The sequence below is a fragment of the Drosophila tropicalis genome, unplaced genomic scaffold (genome assembly GCF_018151085.1).
Source record: "Drosophila tropicalis isolate 14030-0801.00 unplaced genomic scaffold, ASM1815108v1 contig_845, whole genome shotgun sequence".
NCBI lineage: Eukaryota > Metazoa > Arthropoda > Insecta > Diptera > Drosophilidae > Drosophila > Drosophila tropicalis.
Genome location: NW_027173338.1, coordinates 1,554,237 through 1,571,573, shown reverse-complemented (window position 1 = coordinate 1,571,573; position 17,337 = coordinate 1,554,237). Strand labels below are relative to the sequence as shown.

Genomic DNA, 17,337 nt, shown 5'->3' with positions numbered 1-17,337 from the left:
ATTGGTTAGCTTAAGAATATATAGAAAATATATTGCTAACTATTATCATGTGAAAAGATGCGCAGTGTGTAATATTTTAACACCGCGACATCACACTTTCACACCTTCCGTTTTTTTGTGGGCTCTCTCCCCTCCTGTCATTCAGTTGGCATTGAAATTGGCGCTATTATTCTCGACCCGCATTTTCGCAGCATTTAGAGAATCGATAATAGACAAGTAAAATAAAAAACACACTTTCTTGCCATCGTCCGTTGTCAGGGCCAAATTGCATGTGTAAGTCAGTGTTACGAACTTTTTGAACCCTTAAAAGTTACTTTCGTTTTCTCTTTCTCTCTCCGTCTTCTCTTTGTTTCATCCTCTATTTCTATGCTTTTTAATCGACCTTTCACTTGTCTTTGATTTCTCACACAAAAGCAGAAAAAGAAATGAAGATCTTTATTTTGCAAATTAGACATAATGTTGTCATAATCTTGTCGGAACTGCAAAAAAAGTATCTGGCCAAGATATAAACAGAAGTGAAACTATGTCAAATTGCATTATTAGATATTACACAAGTTGCTGTCAAAGTTTGCCTAACACATTTTGACACATGACACGCGATGTGCCATTTTAGATATATATATTTTTTTTGCGTTTTACATTTTTTTTCTTCTTTCAACAATTAAATGTTAATAAACAGAGACCTTAGCAAGGCCCTTTTGTTTATGCTTTTTTGTTTATAATTAAATCTTACATAATTTGAATTAAGTTTAACAACATTTTAATATTTTTGGTGTGAAAGGCAGTTGTAGCTTTTTTGATTATTAATAAATGTTTTGAAAATTGTTTTACATTTATTCCACTGAATTTAGATATGTATTTGAGATTAGATATGCTGCTGGAGATAAAGTTACCATAAAAAATTTCATTTACATTGTGCAATTTCTATTTTTAAATTGAGTTTGGTATATATTTTTTTTAAATTTTTTAATCGACTTTACGCTTAAATGCAAAAATGCGTATTTTTTTAGAGCCTTGAGTTGGGTCATTAATTTACACTTATAGAGATTGCAAATTCCATTTTCTTCTCATTTATTAATAGAGCGGCATAGTGTGTTGTTGTGTCTATATGGCTATGAGTGTGTGTGTGTGTGTGTGTGTATTTTGCTAACTGTCGACAATTATTAGGTCTTCACAATGATAAGATAAGACTGCAAATATGATTTATAAATATTTTTTTTATTTATTTCCGTTCATTAACTACTGCAAGATCAGGACCAAGAATTCAAACGAAGTCTCTATACTCTAATGTAATGGGTTAGTTGATGAAACGATTACTTCTTTAGTATGAACTTCTTTTCTAAATTTTTAAGAACTTAATATTTCTATGATTATAAAGTGTGGATGATATTGTTGATGACAAAATGTAGTCCTTAAAGAGGTTTTCTTCCATAAGGTTATCTGGCCTATGGCATAGTGACTCTACCCTTCTGTAGATGTATAGAAACGATTGTTATTTAATTAAATAAAAAAAGTCCCTAGCCAAGCGTCTAGCCACGATAAGTCCACAAGGCATAAGAGATAACAAAGAGAATAATTCTACACCTAACAATATATACTCGTTAGATATCCCCAAATATACATATAATATAAAAACTTTGAATAAAGCCAAAAATGTTTTTTTGTGTTCCAATTTCCTTTTCCACGCTGTGTGACTTTTCAAAGACCTTGACGGTTTTTTTTTCTGTGTCCATACGTCACTTATTGTCGGAAGATCTCTTGATTTTGATATAGCTTTTGGACCCCTCAAGCGATTTAAGACACTTTTTTCGACCAAAACGGATTGTAGCTATTTTATGTTTTGTTTATTTTGTTTTTCTTTTTATGCGTTAAATTTTTTGTTGTTTTTGGTTATATCTTCTCAAAGTTTGCTTAGATTTGTTGTGCACTCAAGAAAAGTCTAAACAAAAAAGACAACGAAAAAACATTATAACATTTAACACATTTTGAGTGCGAAATAAAAAGAAGCAAAATTTAGAACGTTGGAAGATGGAAGATGTATAAATAATTAAAATTAAAACGCAATTGTATTTGTTGTTGGCACATGAACGAGTTATTCACATGGTACACAAATAAATGTTCAGAGATGATAAAAAGTCATAAAACTAAAATGTTAAAAGTCACGTGATTTCAAAAGTTTATATTTAGCTTAGATTTGGTTGGTTTAATTTTTATTATTTTCTTTTTTTTTTTTTTTTTTAAATATTAAAATAGTATAAAAGCAATAAAATCTTTAGGCTAATGTTCTTAATTTTTCATTATGTAAATATTTTAAATGCTTTTTATTGTTTATACATATTTTTATGTGGTTTTATTACTTAAATAGGTTTGAAAATAATTCTCAGTTGTTAAGAGAATGTTTTCTCCGTTTTCAATTAGAATTCACATTTTTTCAATTACTTTTATTACTGCTTAGTTGGTTTCGACAAAAAATGAGCAAATTTCTTACAGGTCCTTTTGTTTATCCTATCTTAAAGTTAAGAATAGTTCTTGGGTTTGCTATTTTTTATAAACTACCAAAGTCTTTTTATACTTTAGCGGTGTTTCAGCATCAGTTATTAAGGAATCATGATGGCTGTTATTATTCTAGTTAATTTATAGAAATTGCTTCATCACATTGTCATCTCTAATTGAAAGTATCTTCTATCTTGTATCTAAGTGGGCAAATGCAAGACTGCGATGATGAAGATGATGATGATGCTAATGCTGATGTTGTTGTTGATGAGTCGTTTAACTTGATGAGCACATGGTGCGGCACATGAGCTCATGGCGAAATTCGCCTAATACAATGAAATGTTTAGGTGGGGCGCAAAAACTTTGCATAAGCTGAACAATCTAGCTAATATATGTATGTATGTATGCTATACGCCTTGACTTGTTAGTTAGGTCAGTAAACCTAGACAATGAATCATAATTTCGGATATCGCATCTTCCTCCCACGCTCTGACCTCTAAGACAATAAATTTTTTAACAACTTCCTCAAGCGTGTGCCCTTCTTAATTAATGTCTCTCTCTCTCTAACAAAATTCTTACAGAGTTTTGTTTTATGTTCATGTCTTCTGGCTTCGGATTTGCGATTCGAATTAAATTTAACTGCCCACATCAATTAATTCCCGCCCACCAACCATGAAATAAGTCATAAGCATAGATTTCAGTCACACCATTTATGGCAAGAGGTTTTCCTTAAAAAAATATATATCTTTTTTTGGGCAGAACTGCTGCCAATTGTTGAACAGTCAAAGACTACAATATTTTTTTCTTGTTTTTTGGTGTCATTTTGACTGAGAAGCGGGCACGCTTAACAAACGATCAATCGAGCAACGACCAATCGTTGCGATCATTAATCATTTTTCGGTTTGAGACGCTTCTTTATATGGTTCTTTACCTTCTTGAAATGGTGTTAAGTATTGTCTAGCTCAACGCACGCGCCTTTGTTGCGGCTATAAGTCAAATAGACATAAAATGCACCTTTTCCTTGAACATTCTGTTGCCCTATAATTATATCTTCTATAAAAGAGGATCTCTTTTTATTATATGAGCGTAACGTGTAATTAATGAAAGTATTCCACTTACTTATTAAATACAAAAATATGATAATTTTCGATTTGATGATATCTTTATAAGAAATGGAAATAAAACTCATGTCATGTGGACAGATGTCTGTTTGTTTAATTTAAATTTTAGAAATTTTAGCATTTTTGTGCATAAATTGCAATTATTGTTTTTAAGTTTTTTTTTTTTTTGCTCATAAATTTGAAAGCAATTAATCGATTTTCTTTGGTTAGGCGCCTAAGATTCGAAAAGCGGAATATATGTACATACATATATTTTCTATACAAGGATGACCAGGCAACAGCTGACTTTTTCCGTTTTCTGCTGCGAACGGTTTGGTCAGGCGCAACAAATTGTCTAATTGCTTACTTTTACTTTTGCTTTCTTTCTCATTCTCTCGCTTCCTCTATTTTCTTTCTTTCTGATCTTGGTAGTATTTTAAATTATAACAATTCAAACGCCTTGGAACGAGCCGATGCCGCTGCCGCTGCCATTGCCTTTTCTACTGACCTTTTACCTAGAAATCTTAGCTAATTCTCTTTTGTTTCTCGAATTCACATTGATTCGGACAGCAGCGATCTATTACAATCTTATTTATTGGGGAGTTTGTTAGGCTGGACTGAACTGTCATCGTAAACAAGCAACGTGTGCGTTCGACCCCAGCAAATCTCCTTCTTCTTGGTTTCGTTTTTTTGTCAAGATTATTTTAAATTAACTCAAAGTTGAGTGTGTATGCGTGTGTGTTGGCCAAAAGACATCGAAGAGTTGAGAGACGAAACAGATTTGTCTCTTTCTCTCTCTCTCTCGGTTTTTCTGTCTTTTGATTTCTGTCTGTTTTGGCCAGCCTGTTGTGGTTCAATGACTTGATGGCCAATAGTTGCTGTTGTTGTTATTGTTGTTGTTGCAACAGCTTACAGGGGCACTTACCGTCTGGATGTTACTGCTATCAGTCATATACGCCAACTGTCTGAATTGCTGAAGGGGCTATTGAATTACACTCTACTACAATATGCATGATGGCAATTAAATTTGCAAAACAATTGAAATAAATTCTCACAATAATTTAAAATGTTAGAGCTCTTTATTTCATCTATTTAATGTCGACAACAAAAGTAATGGCATCTACTAGAGAAACAAATACTATGAAATGGTTTAGTTTTTGCCTTTGTTAAGTTTTAAATGAGGAAAGCTTATAGAATAGCAAAGTATTAAGGACATGGTTCGATAGATCGTGACCATTATCCGTTGACTAAAAAGCAGTAGATAAACCGGACATCTTTAAAACCACTTTCAAAATTGATTTTACTCCTTCTCTAACTTTACTCTAGAATAAATAAAAAGAAACATAATTAATTTTCAGCAGTCATTAAACTTTTGACTCTTTCTGAACATTAAAAAAAAACCAATTTAAATGCTCAAGTTTAATGGATCGCTTAGTGTTAGAGTTTTAAGTTTAATCGTGTTTAGAGTATTAAAAATTGCAAATCATGACTTTTTACGTGAGTTCCTGAACAATTCCTTTCTAATGACATTGAATTTATAACTCCTGAATCATCATTAACAGCAACAGCCACCACATCGTCTTTATCTTTATCAACTATATAACTTTAAGTACCATTTTTTTTGCTATCTTATTAAATATCAGATATTTTTTATGATGAACCCGCAGCATAGTGTTAATTTCAAACACACACGCAATCATCATCATCATTCGAGCCGAGTAACCGAAAAGAAAAACACACGAAAACAGTCAAGAAAAACCAAAACTTGAACCGGTTATATTCATATGTGTATTCGTTGTAAGATTTCATGTAAGGTTTATTTTAGAAAAAAAAAAAAAACAAAACGAGAGAATCACTTGAGTGTGACTGAACTTTTGAGTGTTGGGACATAAAGGAAATCAGAGATGTAATAATAATAATAATGAAAAAAGGGAATTCCTTCCATCTAGCCATCGGATACGCGATACTTAAACTTAATGTAATAGAGACAAAAACAAAAACAAAATAAAATAAAACCTTGGAATTGCCATTTGTGGAAAATTATGATGGAATTTGGCGTCACCAAGCGATTCAATGTTGCACATTAGAATTTCAATGGGAACCTAAATAATAACTTCCGCTTTTTACTGTCCATATAAGAGACAGAGGAGCATGGGGGAACGAACAAAGGGCAAACCAAGGGCTTTAATTTTTGTTTGTTTTCCGTTGCTATTTTTTTTTTTGGTTTTGGTGAGCCCAACCCATGACCGAACCATCAAATGGTCGGCCATCTATGGTGTTGGTCAGTCAACTGTCCATTCAGAAATTCAATTTTTTCGATCGTTTTGTTTAGATACACTTTATATTCTGAATATAATCTCATATAGAGGAAGAGAGTAGAGAGAGTCGATAGGAACTAAAGGTACAATAAAGTGTGTCCAATAAAATTGCCGCCTAGTTTGGCTTTATTTGGGGAGAAAATCCCCTCAAATGATTGTTGATTTGCCACTGTGTGTGTGTGCTGCCGATGATTATAATAGTGGTGGTGGTGGTGGTTACTTTTTCCACCAACTAGTGTCCAACCATCCACACACCACAACTTCACATCAAGTCTTAAAGCGGAAGCGGCATTTGAAACGTGTCGTTTTGGGTGTCTCATTCATTCATTCATTCAAAACTAATTTGCATATTTTTCAAGCTATTTTTCATTTACAATAAAAATGCATTTAAATTTTCTATGCCATCCATCCCCTTCTCTCTTTCTCTCACAACCATTTGACAGGTTACGTCTTGGGCTAAGTCTTGGTATTGGATTTAATTGAAAATACGTCAAATTGTTTGGGTCTCATTTTGATGGAAAAACTGAGGGTGAAAGAAACGAAAATTCTAGAATACTTAAATTTCATTTAAACAAATTTGTTTTTCTTTTGGTTATGCTTGAGATGAGTTTTCCCAGGGTCAAGAAAAATGCAAATGCTAAGAAATGGTCAATAAATTTTATGAAAAACCAAGTGGTAAATTAGTAAAAGAAGATCGTTAAGATAAAAGTCCTGTGGTTTATTAGCTCAAAAGTTGTTTGCTTGGATTTGGCTTGTCTTCTTTGCTCTTTCATATATTTCTGTCATATTTTTCCCATTGGCAGGAAAACTTCTCATAAACCACACGCACACACACACACACTCGGAAGACACACACCTATTCCACACAATCAAAATCTCACCGCATAAATATTAAACATAAATACGAATGCAATTTTCTTTATATTTTCCCCCGTTTTCATATTTTTTTTGTCGGACAGCAGCTGAAAATTGTCTAAGGACACGCGTGCGTCTGCAAAACGAATAGAATCCCAAGAATCACACACAGACTTTACGCTGTCTTTCTCCCAAAAACAACACAAGAGAGTGAGAGAAAAAAAGAAATGTGAAATGGAAAAGCAGAAATCTTTCTTTTCACAATTGTGCGCCTCTCAGGCACTGACACTTCATAAATATGTCATATTTAATAGAGTGCAGGCTACTGAGACGCATGGAACAAGACAACCACCAACCACCGTACCACCGCCTGCTTTGACTTATCCTTGATGCTTCTCCTCCTTGGCTGACTGACTGACTCACTCACTGACTGCCTGACTCTGTCTCTCTTCCTCGTCTACCTCATCTCACTTGCTTTCTTCTATTGTCAAATTTCTTCTTTTTTTTTTTTTTTTTTGATTGACTCTCCCTGGGACCGGGTGTCTTTTTTTTTGTCATTTTGCAATTTTTTGTAAAAAATATCATTACATTTTTTTCTAGTGGGGGAAACTTGGGAAAAATTACATGAATTTCTATATATTTTTTATCATTGTAAGATGATCGTTGTCATAAATTTGACATTTAATCGTTTTTCTACATATGTGAAAAAAATTTACATTCAGAGGAAAACGTTATTTAAAAGTATGTCTCATCAATTATTAGGAAAGGTCTTACAAAAAATATTATAAATTATTGCAGATTCATTTCAGTTCTAATAAAAACTTGAATAAGATTAGATTAGGTGCTTGTCGATAAGAGACTAAGTCATGCAATTAGATAGTGCAGTTTTGACCTACAAAACGTTAGAATGAAGTTAGCTAATGCAATGAGGAAATTTTTGTTTTTTGGGATTATTATGTCACCTTATCTTTGCGGAAAAGAAATTGGAATTTAGACCATTAAATATCAACGGAAAGAGTAATTCCTAGCCACTAGAAACTGTTTCACAAGTTGTCGATTGTATTTGTATTTGAGGATACCTTAACTTATCTTATTTTTTTTTACACTGTCTATTCTTACATTTATTTATCTTTATATTTCGTGTATAGATAACTATGCATTATCATGCATTATTCTTTGTTTTATTTTAAAGATTTCAATAGGCAGTAACTTCAGGTTTTAGAATGACACTTTCCTGTTAAATTGTTAAAACTTTTGGAAACTTAGGTATTAAATTTCACCACCTGAGCTAAATTTTTCATTGAAAAAGTTCAAGAATAAGCCAATTTTTTCAACTTTTCTTATCACAATTTCTGTTTAATTACAAATAAACAAAGACAGGTTAAAAAAGCGATCGGTTTTACATTCTTGATAAGCTGATAAGCCTTCTTCACTCAATATTTTGAAAATCGGTCGTAAGTGTACGATAAGAGAACTTATATACATAAATGTATGTATACCAATATATCATGGTTTACTTTGGTTTTCTTTCTTTTTTTTATGCCTTTTGCTCTTTGTTTTTATTTTCGTTTTAACTGCCGCGTGTGTTGCAATTTGCTTTTGTTTCACACAAAATAAATGAGTCAAGTAAATATAATACATAAAAAAAACTGAAACAAAGAAATATCTGTCTATATATAAACAGGTTTGCCAAAAATGGAGTATGACCTTCGAGTCGTAGAGTGTTTAGCATAAATTTTTGGGCCAACCATAAGATGCTTTATTACCTGAGACCACATAAATCTCAGGCAAGCAGCCAATGACAGACAAGCAAGGAAGTAAGAAAGGAAGGAAGGAAGACTGAAGACATAAGCAGCATCCTTGAAGAGGGCAAGAATTAACCCTTTAATTGCTCTGGGCGTGGTCTCTCGTCTCTGTTTTGCTACATAGACACTTAATCTTTAAAGAACTTTACCTTAATGTGCCATCTCTTTCTATCTAAGCGTGTGTGTGTGTGCGTATGTGTGTTTGGACAGCAAATTAATACCAATTGCCAGCAGCCAACAGCAAGTCGGGGGAGTCGGCATTCCATTCAATTTATCAAAATCCAACACATGTTCTCATATCTATTTTCACTTTCATTTCAACTCCCTCGCATTTCCCTCTTTTGTCTCCGTGTGTGTTTTGCTTATATTCTAATGATGCGTGAATTTTGATATCCTCTAATGATTGGGGTATATATTTGAATCGTAGAATAGTGAAAACAGATACTTTTGCACTTCAAAAGTATGCGAATTTGAGTTTCGGTTCTAGGTTACCACATTTAGATCTATAAAAAAGAAGATTTTAATAACATAAATGTAGAAGGGATTAATAGGTGTTATTAGGTCTACTTAATAGAGGCAAAGCCACTCCCACTTCTGAATGTATATACGTGGTATCAGGCATCCCGAAGTGTTGGTACTCATACTTACAATTTTCTGTCATAATTTCCTTTGTTTTATTCGGTTTGCTGAAGTCATGTAGAGTCTACCTGACTGACTGACTGACTGACCCCCCGTTAATTCAAATGAAATTCCTACACGTGACATATACATACTTGTACATATCTATTTGGCCCGATATGTGCAATATGTCGCCCTCTCCTCCCCAACCATCCCCCATATCCAACCATCCCCGTCTCAATTGCGTGACCATACCTTGAAGTGTGTTGCTTAAAATTCATTCGAGCAGAACTTTGAACAAACAGTTGGTAAAGATGACATAGAGAGACACTCTCTCTCTTTCTCACTCTCTGGTCATAACTTTAGATAACTAACTAGGTTTTTTTTACGTGTGAGTATTGTTTGCATTAGCTATTTTTCTTTGTAATTATATTTAAGTATAACCGTTTAGTGTTCAATTGTTTGTCGAAAATACTTAATAAACTATAGGAAATTGGTTTTTAAAGAGGGAAAACGATGTAGAAATCGAAAACAAGTTGATTAATTTAATGATAGATCATATGAGCCTTCACAAGTTTAGATCAATACATCTTAAATCACACTTTAGAACTAAGATCTGGACTGAAATAATCTTCTCTTCTTTTAAAGTCAGAGATTCTATTTCATCTTCAATTCGATTTCTCAACTCAACATTTCTCTGTTGGCAATGATTTTAAGGAGTCTCTCCATGTAAAAGCCAACTGGCGTTTGCTCTTCACAAGTACATACATATATACACATCTGTAGGTATATAGTTGGAGTTGGACCTTCTGCTCTTTCCTGTTTCTTTTCACCTTCTTTTTGGCTGGCTAATCTTGTTTGTGCGATCGCCCTTTTTGCTCAAAAATCGTTGTGGGCTTTGCTAATTTTCTTTTGCCTTTTGTTATTTTTCTTTTTGGATGGAAAAACCTTATTTCTACTCTCCTTTCTCCTGCTCTCCTCTTCCGCCTTAGCCTCTCACTCTCTACATAACTCTCAACTACCGTTTTTGCTTGATCTTGGACAAAAAAGAAGACAAAAGAAAGTAAATCAGATTTGGGAGCAGATGTGCAAACGACGATCCCAATGACGATGAGCCCGAAGAAGATGATGACGACGACGCCAACACACTGTAAGACCTGAACGAGGTTGGGCTTCCTCTCCCTCTGATTTATTATTGTTATCTTTCGGACATTGTCGACACGGTCAGCCTACCTAAATATTTTCATACCAATTTCAAGACGTGGGCTCATGCAAAATAATGAGAAATGCAAACCTATGGCTACATACATATGATTTATATGAGTTCATATTTTGGTATTCATAATGCCATTATTTTGGTTATGGCTTATTAAAAATACATTTGTTTGCCCAAAAAACCCCCCAAAAACTATCAAAATAGCCCAAGGGATATGTTTTCATAGATGATCATAAATGAAAATAATGGCTGATTGTGGTCTCACCAATTAAGGTTTAAATTAGTGTTTTTGTTCATTTCTAATGGTATGGCAGATATTCCCATGACTATAATCTATTTAGCCAAGCTCAGCTGTTTGTACTTATGCTGATAAGAGTAAAGCAGTTCTAGTTACATATTATATGATATATGATTTGATATATTAAGAATGAATTTAAAAAAAATCCTTTGTAAATTATATAGATCATCAATATGAATCATGATTCTTGATTTCAGAATTCGGTTTCAGGACGAACAACTTGCTTCATTTCCAGCTTGACTCTTTCAATAAAAAGATACTTTTACTATAGGTATTCAAAAAAAGGACATAAGCATAGATGATGGGCCAACCGATTATGGCTAAAATAATGTTACTTGTATAATAAATCATTCAACCATTTTGATGACACTTTAGCCAAAAAACATCTTTAGAGTTATGTGTTGTGGTTCTTTTATTTTTATGTATTTAACAATTATCAAACATTTTTTACGGCTTAGTTTAGTTTGTTAAATATATTCTCAGCTGTATTTGTTGGTACTTGATGGCTACTGTATGGTAATAAAAAATTGTTTATCATCATCCTTATGACTGACATCCTTAAGACCATGACTAATAAATGTATCTTTTTACTGTGTGGCACGCTTCAAGGTGGTGTTATAAACTATATGACCTGGTTACAGCTGTCCCCTCTCTCTCTGTCTCACTCTCAATGCATAAAACTTGAGTCTATCTTAAAATTGAGACAGTATTGGGTAGAAGGGGTGAGGGAGGTTCAAAAGGTCAGCTGTTTGTCCTATCTTCTTCTTTATAGCAAAATAGACAATTTTCATATTGTACACTAATTAAAATGCTTAACCCACATCAAAAGACTTAAGGGAAATCCCAAGAAACCTTTTTTCATTCTATCGAATACAAACACAAACAAACAAACAAACCCCTTTTTCTACACTCTCAATCTCTCGATTTTCACATTTGGTTTTCCTCCTTGATTTTTTCTTTTAGGGTGTTCAGCTCGTTTGCATATATAATTAGTTTGGGAATTTTCTTGGATTTTTCTCCATTCTCTGACAACTATGGCGACATTTGACATGAGTTTGAGTTACGATCCCGTAGCGCAAAAAAAAAAAAAAGAAACACGGAAAAGGATTTTGGACCAACTTAAAGGGTTCAACAAGAAACTGGCTAGCGGTTTGAACTTCACACATAGGAGAGACCTTACCCTAGTTAGGATACCAACCCAACGCGTCGTTGCATCATTAGTCAATCTTAAAGATGCATTTGTAACTGGGCTTGTAATTTTAAGCCCATCTATTCTTTTGCCTAATGATAGTCATTAATATTGTTGGTGAAAAAAAAAAATTGGGATTTGTTTCCAATTTGATTACTGGTTTTGTTTCTGATTACTGACTTCGGATTCTGTTACGGATCCTTTTGCTCATTTGGCCGCCATATTTGATTTGTTGTCCATGGCAAATTGCAAAAACCGCGCTAATTTTTTCACTCCCTGGCATATATCATTTTCATTTGTCTCCCTTGTACTCACATTTATGTATATATACATATATAAATAGATTCTTTCTTTTCCTTGTGTTTTTTTTTTTTTTTTTTTGTATTATATTTTCTATATATAAAATGATCTAACAAAAGACATATTTATTTCATTTTAATTTGTAATTTTGCGCTCTGGTCAGTGAAACCAGTTGAACTTGTTCATCTCTCCTTCAGTCGATTAACAACAACAACAATGTATAAGAAACAAGTTTCAAAAAAAAGGAAACGAAAAAAAAAAAAAAATAATAATAAAAAGCAAGAGGTCCACCCTTGAGACAGACTGCAAACATATCCATATCTGTGTTCCATATCCATGTCCATGTCCGAAAGTCCTTGTCCTCAGTGTTTACTCAAGCAACTCTTAACAACTCATAATAGAGCAATTTTCACGTGTCCTTCCTTGCCTTGAAGTCCTAGTAAATCATCACAAGCTGGTCAAGCACTGCTGTTCATGTCTAAAGCAGAGGGTTAGTCCTTTTACCATTGTCACTCCTTGCCCCTGGACCACCTTCCCCCTTCCCCTCCCCCTCAACCAAACCCTAACCAAATGTCAGCCTCACCCCCCCTTTTGCCACATCTGTGAAATTGATCATGGCACTTGGGTTTTTAGTTCCTTACTGTATCTGCGGTGGGCTGGCATTTTGTGAGCTTGGGAAGATTTATTTTGTCATTTTTATAGTGTTTTTATAGTGGTTTGTTGGCATTCCTTTTACGGTTTAACACCTAGTTAGATTTTGGGCGTGAAGTGGATCATAAATTGTCATGACTAAAGCTTTTTTTGCATAAAATATGTATACATGAATTCATAAAAATTGTAGAGAAAAATTTGTGTAAGATGTATTAACGCATTGGACTAAGATCTTTAGCAACGAAAACAAGTTAATACTGGATCAAATTGTTGTTTAGACTTAGAATCTTGATAGAAATTTTGAGAACTTATGACTGCTCTCGCAAATGCTGAGAAGTCTAAGTATTGAAGTCAAAAACTCAATATGGCTTTTGATGTGGTATTCTACTCTGATGACTCATTGAGTGGTCACTTGAATGCACTAAGTACTTTTACCTCAAGGTCTAGATGTTTGTAAGCCTTTCATATCATTCAAAAAGCGATCAATCAAAAGTTTTAACTGATATTGTTAAAACTAATCGAAATCGCATGACTCTATCAAGTAAATGGAATCCCAGAAATTGAATGGAATCTACCAACAGCTGTTGTATCGATTACAAATCAAGTTCAACTTGTTCCAATTATGCTATACACATGTCATTTTCCAACTGATGTTGGGCAAAAACGTTTAACCTTGAAAGAAGCACAAATAAAACAAAATGAACCTTAAAAAAAATCCACAGCAGCTGTGTGCCAAAAAGGCCAAAAAGAGATCGTAACTCTGATTGAGCTAATTCAAAATCAGAAAGGCGAACAAACTGACAATTTCAAAGTCCCAGACGCCAATGGAAGAAAAAAATGGCAAAGAAGCTTCAGCTTTTTCCTTCGAGCTGTCAATCAAAAGACTGAAGGATATTTGTGTACATTTGCATAAGAACCATTTATATATTTAATGATGGATGTCGGAAATATTTTTTGTAGATCATTCAAACTGGTTTCAGCGTCAGTCTGAGCTAATTACGCTGTGAACTCGTTTCTCGGTTAAATTTTTACTAATGATGATTTAATTTACGATTTTCTTACAGATTCATTTGTAAATAGTCAGGAATGGACTATTTCACGTTCGGTACCCGATCTAAGGTTGGGCATTGTGGGTTCTTTGAACTCTGGCAAATCGGCTCTTGTACATCGTTATCTCACGGGTTCCTATATGCAAGAGGAGTCCCCTGAGGGTGGACGCTTCAAGAAGGAAGTCTTTATCGATGGCCAAAGCTATTTGCTTTTAATACGCGATGAGGGTGGAGCTCCTGAAATGCAGGTAAGTCACATAAAATATTCAACAACAGAAGCAAGAAATATGCTTGGCTTGGGGTAAATTGTGGGGGGAAAATGGAAAAATGATGTATAGCCTGGGAACATGTGTTCTATTTTTGCTCAACACACAGAAATGGAATGTAAAGAGCAAAGTTACATTTTCTATTTCTTTTTTGCCCTTATCAATTGGTAAATATTTGGATTGAGGTCAGCAAGGGATCAACAACAAGAGTGACAAGGGGTATGAGAAATTTTCTCTTTTGGGGGGTAGTGCTCGGGAAAACTTTTTTTTTATTATTATTATTGGGGTTGCTATGAGGTAGCAAAGTAGTGAAGAAGTGTCTTAGCAGGTTGCTACGTTGGCTTAAGAGAATTGAATTTGTTTATCGGCTTTTCTTTTATTTTTGTTTTCCTGTGGCTCATAAATATAATTTGTCTGATTGAGCTCCAGACAGTCCTTAAGGCTATAGGCTAAATGCTGAGTTGAACCTTTGTTATTGGCAAATCTATAAAGAAAAACTTATCAGATAAAATATTTTTAAAGCAAATAAAAGTAGATGCCTATTAGAGGAAAGTTTCTTGCCCTAGTCAGATAAATTACTTTTGATAGCAATTTTGATATCTTTATAAACTGTCGGCTGAGAAAATAACAAATTACATATTAGAATGGGATTTTGTTAGTTAGTAGTTAGTATATGGGGTTAGTCAAGTGAACAAGTTACATTGTATTTTCTCTGTAAGTTTCCATTTTAGTTAAATCTTAAATTAGAGGACTAAAAGAATTATTGGGGCTCTGTTTCAAATAGATAACTTTCTTACTGCTTTTCATTACTGTGAAATGTGAAAAAATCAATATTTCAAAGTGCAGTCTGACTTTACTTTTGCTATTGTCATTTTCAATCAATTATTCAACTTTCTATCCTAATTGGGTTTCTTTCTATTTTGCTGTCCTTTTGAGTTTGGCCAAGCTTGCAGCAAAGTTTGCCTTGAGACTGGTCATTGTAGGTGGGAGGTGGGAGCAGCAGCCTCATTGGTATGACTCACTTAGTCGACTTGTGACCTTTGGCAGTATAGAAAAACTTTGTCGCAATGTAGATAAATACTTTTCTTCTCCTTCTCCCCCACTCGTATGTGTGTTTCTTGTGACCCGGCCAAAGGTTATGACGACAAAACGTGATGCAGTAAAAGTTTGTTGTGAATTTTTTTGTTCGCCGTCTTTGGACGAAAGCCAATAACTGGGCCTCTTATCCCAGAAAGAAAGGGAGTGAGCGAGCGAGAGAGAGAGAGAGACAGAGAGCAACCCTCAAGGGTTTACCTTTACCTTACCTTAGACTCTACAATGCTCAAACCCTTGCACTACATTGTGCAAAACTTTTCATTCTTGCAAAAGCAAATGCAATTGGAAATCTGCGATAAAAGGGATATACGTATGGGGAACCATAATTAAAGTGAACTTAACTGCGGGCTATTTACATTTCTCCTTTTTTGTGTTCGTTTGACTCATTGAGCTTTAGTTTTTGTTCGGCTTCCTTTGATTCGCAATTGGGATAGAGCGGTAACGGGGGTCCTTTTTTCGCAATTGCGAAACATTCTTCAGAGTCTGCAGCGGCTTAAAAAATGGTGAAGGGTGAAAGTGTGGATTATAATTTTTAAGCTGCTTTCGCTTTTCATTCGCGTTTTTTTTTTTTTTTTGCGGTTCTATTTATCCTCCACTAGGGAGGGCAGGAGGCGGAGGCTGCGGCAGGGGTGGGCCTAGAAGTGGGTTGGAAGGCTCATAAAAAATGTGCCAGACACGCGAACTGTGACCCTCGAAATCCTAATAATATCCTTCTAATCCCTGGACTGACTGTCTCCCGTTGTTAGCGATTTTTCCTCTTCTTTTTTTTCGCGTTTGATCCTTCTATATTTATTTAAATTGCAGTTGGCAGTTTTTTTTTATTATTTTGAAATTTGAAACGCTAATTTAGCGAATTCGTTGTTTGCATTTTCTTTCAATTTTGCAAGTCAAGCATGTGATTGACCTAAATTTCTAGGGATTTGAATAGGGTTTGCTGCAGCCTCAAAAGGATCTGCAGTTTTAGAGGCATTGCGTTTAAGTGCTGACTTTTTTATACAAGGCTTCAGTTAGTTGATGCCACTTAATCAGTGAGGAGGACATGGACTTGTTGATACATTCGTCTATTACTTAAATTAAGACTAACTTTAAGTTATGAGTTGAGACACACAATATACTTCACAAATTGCAACTACAGGGTATAATAATGCACTTGGAACTCCGACAGTTTGATATTCAAGCAACTACATTGACATTTCATGCTAGTAACAGTTTTAAAGCAACTGCGGCTCACAATGTTTACAATTTTTTCAGTTTGACAAGCGAAAACAAAGTTTAAGAGCAACTGCTACAGTTTTACACTATCCATGTCGATTCACAGTTTTAGATCCACAGTTTTAGAACCTCCTCAATTTGAATAATTTTTCTAAATCATTTCTCACACTTGATTGCACATTTTGCTTATTAAATGGCTTAACTTGCATAATGCATGTCAAACTGTCAATCAACTCACCCTCCCTCACTCACTCTCGCATGAATGACCTCTCTCTTCGTCACTCTACCCCTTCTCGTGGTACCCCCCCTACCGCATTCAACTCGCAACTTTTGTTACACATTTGGCGACAGTTTCTCTCTTTCCAAATGACAAAATTTGACTCATTTACCACTAATTTAATGTCACTTTCTTTCCATCTTATGGCTAAAATTTCTGTCATTCGCATATTTGAAGTATGCAACATAATAAACCCATATTTCATAAACTACAATAACCCTCGATTTTTGTCTGACTAAACATAAATGTTTCCTCCCCAAAAAAAGAAAGAAAGTCCACCCAAAACACCCTCTCAGACAGTAGACATAAACACACACACACACACACATTCATGGGGAGAACTTTGGATGAAATCACTCACTCAATGGGCGACGCGTCGCCACTCGGTCGCGTTTTTTTTTTTCCGCCTTTCTGTATATAAGTACATATTTGTTGTTGTTTTTGTCGGAGTTGAATATCATTACCATATACCATATACGGAGCGAGAAAAGGATGAGGATGAGGAAAAGGACGATGACGGCGACGACGACAATATTGCATGTAAGGACTACGAGTTGTCGATTTCTTATTGTGTGGGTGGTGTGGGGTGTCTAGA

General features: G+C 34.5%; 1 protein-coding gene across 1 annotated transcript in view; it reads left to right on the top strand.

Annotated features, from left to right (window-relative positions):
* Window positions 1-17,337, top strand: part of CenG1A (Centaurin-gamma-1A) — a 67,338-nt gene that overhangs the window by 44,407 nt on the left and 5,594 nt on the right. Inside the window, 1 exon segment of the mRNA XM_068294735.1 lies at window positions 13,908-14,140. Within this exon segment, the coding sequence (XP_068150836.1) occupies window positions 13,908-14,140 (233 nt within the window).